We start from the raw sequence: 3930 nt of genomic DNA, 5'->3' as shown, positions 1-3930 counted from the left end.
TTAATTTGTATTATTTTAAGTATTTAATTACACTTTTACATATTTTTGGGAAAATAAAGCTCTCTTGTCCATCAAAGGATACAGACAGAGATAGATTAATGCAAACTACCAATAAACTACTCAGCTATGATGTTTTATTACAGAAAACCCAGCACTAAATTAAAATTAGACCTGTCTTTGCCAGCTGTGACATTACAGTGACACCAGTGCTTAAATGATAAACCAGTGAGCCCTTTTACACACATCAGCCACAACAGTAAAAAACACTAATCGTCTTGTTACTATCAAGGACTTCTGTTGGAAAATCTTGGGTCCTGGCTTTCATGTGGAAGACACTCGACACGTCGCACCCATTCAAACACCGCTGCAGACCAAGTACACTTAAGTACATAACTTAAGTGTACTGTCTCACACCACAAAAATGTTCAGAGGAACCTGACAGAGAACTTTAAGTGTCATCCTGGTGTCTAAATTCCCCTCATCCCAATCCGATCAAGCATCTGCGGGACGAAACAATAACGAGTCTGATTCATGGTGGAGCCTCTTTGGACCAGATTTGACTCTGACCGGTAACGGTGTGGACACAGGACTTCTGGCAGTGTCTTTTGTTTGTGGCAGCAGATCATTTGGGTTGCGGGGTGGGGTATCTTCACACCCCATGGGCACTCGACTGGATTAGGATCTGGGTAATTTAGAGGTCAGGTCGACACCTTGACCTCTTCGTTATGTTCCACCAAACAGATTTTGCAGTGTGGCGTGGTGCACTGTGCTGTGGAGGGTGTCGGTCCCATGAGGGGGGCCACTTTGTCTGCAACAGTGTTTTGGTGAGTGGTGTGTGTCGGGCAGCATCCACATGACTTCCAGGACCAAAGGTTTCCCAGAAGAACATTGCAATGTAACAAAATGATCAACGCTATTCACTTCACCTCTCAGGGGCCTGATGTCGTGGCTGGTCAGTGGACATTATTCTTATATGGGCTATTTTGCATGATATATGCTTTTATTTTTGGTACTTCAAGTGTATTTTAATACTAATATTTTTGTACTTTTACTTAAGTATGATTTAAATGCAGGAATTTTACTAGTGACTATAACATGTATGATTTTCTATATTTTCTATCAAAATACCGTCTTTAAAAATCAACAGGTCAGTCTTACACAGAAAAAGCATGTTCTTCTAATAAGATATGTGGTTGATCATTTCGCCATAATAAAAATACAGAAACATTTTTGACCACCTTTATAACTCAAAGTTAATTTCTGTAGACTTTTTGTCCACTTACATTAAATTTTATTGTAGTAATAAACATGACAATTAAATTACATACTGTTGTAAAACATGTAGACTATTCATACCATACTGATAAATACAGTATCTAAAGTGAGGTCATTACAAATCAAACTACACTTAAGATTCACTCAATGTCCCTATGGCAACATCACAGGAGTGAAACACTTAAAATAACATTTTAAAACCTGATCTTGCTGGTATAATTTGATGATTTGTTTTTAATTTCCATGATGGGACCATAGAAATACTTTCATGTGATAATGTGCTGTGATGCTTTAACATGTGCATGAGAGGGCATCATGTATGACTTTCACGCGCGCAGTACCATTTGTTTCCTGTTTAACTTTGTTGAAGGAGCAGCTGAGGGAGCACCGTCTGCTGATGCTGTTAGCTGCACTATTTTGGCGTTTTTGAGGTCTGGTTTCCTGTCAGTCTTAATGCTGATGTACTTCTGCCTTTTCCATCCTAAATTAAGACAAGAAGAGACAAATAATTAAGCTGGGATGCTTTATAAGTATATGATTATAAAAAAGGAAAAAATTCGAAGTAAACAGAAGAACTTACCTTAGAGTTTTCTTCTGCTGATGGAGTCGCAAAGCTTCACAATCTGCAGGAGAGTCAAACATGTTGATCCCATTCATTCAGACTACACATGAGCAGTGTATGGATGCTCACTCACTCTGCCATCACAAGTTTTTGATTCAAACTCAACGACTACATTATACCTCCCCTTTAAATGCTCTGAAACTCAATGAAACTGCAGCTTTAATTTGCAGTGTGACATCAGGGAAAACTCCCCTGAAATCCTATAATTCCACACATTGAAGCTACAGTAAGTGTCTCTACACATCAAAAGTACAACATGCTTTCTGTCCACTTACGTTGCTGCAGGAACTGCTCACCTCAGTTACACATCACGTGCACATGCAGTTTTTTTCAGTGCTAATAAACACTTAACAGTGCACAACTCCTGAATGAAAATGAAATGTCCTCTCCCTCCTCCTCATGTTTTTTATTTCTAATCAATATCTTTTTATTTCCGTGTGTATATAGTTTATGTTCCATATAGTGTAGAAAAATTATATATCATTATGCCATACTGTTTTAGCAATGGAAAAAGTGTGCTTCCTATTTTGTATTTTAATAATCGCTTTTTTGAACTCATTAATTCTGTGTGCAGAGAAACAAACCTACATTATTATTATTATTATTATTATTATTATATGTATGTAATATACACTTTGTTTGCAGTTTGTTTCTATGCTGCTTTAAAGTGGAGTAAATTGCCACAAGAGCTAAGACTAGAGACAAAGCTGACCACTTACAAATCCAATAGAAAGGCCTCTCTTCACTATTGCTTTCAATAAGTTACCTTTTAAATCATTTTATTGTTCTTTTATATTCCATGTGCTCTTCACTGTTTGTTCTATTGATTTTGATTGTTTTACTCTGTGTGCTTTTGATGCTTGCTTTTATGACTTCATCATCTGTTGCTCCTTTTTACTTGTGTAATCTGTAAAGCACTTTGGGTTGCCTTTGGGTATGAAATGTGTCACATAAATGACATGTCATATGTTAACTACTGCAATCAATTTTCAGGTTCAAGTTTAAGTTTGTCATAAGACAAGATAACACTTAACACCACAGCGGGAAAATTCAAGAGTCTAAAACTGTGTAAGACGTTGCAATGAAAAGCTTGTGCTCAGCTGCACTCTCTGCCTACATCTTTGGTCTTCCCGCCGTGGCTGTCGCTGGTGCAGAGGCAGAACAGTTTGGCCTCCCTTTTGGTGGGTTGTTGTTCTAACTTTCTCAAGGAACCACACAGTAGATGTGATATTTCAATAAACTGCCCTCTACAGTTTGGGAGAATATTGGTCTGTAGCACAGAAAAATCCACAAAAAGCATGAAAGATACATTTCCTCATAACGTCAGCCCCTGTCTGTGCATTAAGCATAACTTTAGTCTCAGTGTGTTTGTGTGTGACGCCTCACCGCTGCATCTTATTTCTGCTTCTTCTTGCTGAGGTAGCTTTTTATATAGAAGTTACTAAAGAGGATGATGAGGGTGACGCAGTAACCAAACACCACTATGTTCATGGAGTCGGGGAAGTCGCACTCTGTGAACAGATTGTAGCCCGTGTGCAGGAGGAAAAGAAAAAACTGCACCTGGAGAGGCAGTCGAGAAAAAGTCACAATCAGCTAAGCTTGCTTCACAAACACTTTGTGCTACATATTCACAATTCTTCTCACACAGAACAGGAGGACACTCACCAGCTGCAGAGAGGTGAGGTATCTCTTCCACCACAGGTACTTCTGCATGTGCGGGCCGATCGCAGCCAGGCCGTAGTACGAATACATCACTATGTGAACAAAGGTGTTGACCAGGCCGATGAAGAATGCTGCAGAATATAAACAGAGGGAAAACAATCAGAGCAGCAATAAGAAAACAGGATGTTTCACTCGTTTATCTAAGCAAGTAAAACATAACAAACATGTAGCTCAAAGATTGTTCAAGTCCTGCGAGTATGATAAGCATCAAAATCCACAATGTTATGAATGCCACTTACAGTCAATGACTAAATTATCTGACTTACACTGTCCGCCGGCCACATACTTGACTCCCGCCCACCAGTTGAAGA

At 38.9% G+C, this 3930-nt stretch overlaps 1 protein-coding gene across 1 annotated transcript; it reads right to left on the bottom strand.

Annotated features, from left to right (window-relative positions):
- Positions 1-1227: 1227 nt before the first annotated feature.
- On the bottom strand, positions 1228-3922 carry LOC121963262 (elongation of very long chain fatty acids protein 4-like; the record flags this gene model as incomplete). The annotated part of the gene is made up of 5 exons (XM_042513579.1): positions 1228-1756; positions 1856-1898; positions 3284-3457; positions 3563-3690; positions 3886-3922. Coding segments are annotated over 3 exons (330 nt in total), but the record flags the coding sequence as incomplete, so codon positions are not given.
- Positions 3923-3930: the final 8 nt, after the last annotated feature.

Source organism: Plectropomus leopardus, unplaced genomic scaffold (genome assembly GCF_008729295.1).
Source record: "Plectropomus leopardus isolate mb unplaced genomic scaffold, YSFRI_Pleo_2.0 unplaced_scaffold10656, whole genome shotgun sequence".
Taxonomy (NCBI): Eukaryota; Metazoa; Chordata; class Actinopteri; order Perciformes; family Serranidae; genus Plectropomus; species Plectropomus leopardus.
Note: the sequence above shows the minus strand (reverse complement) of the source record. Positions and strands in the feature narration are given on the sequence as shown.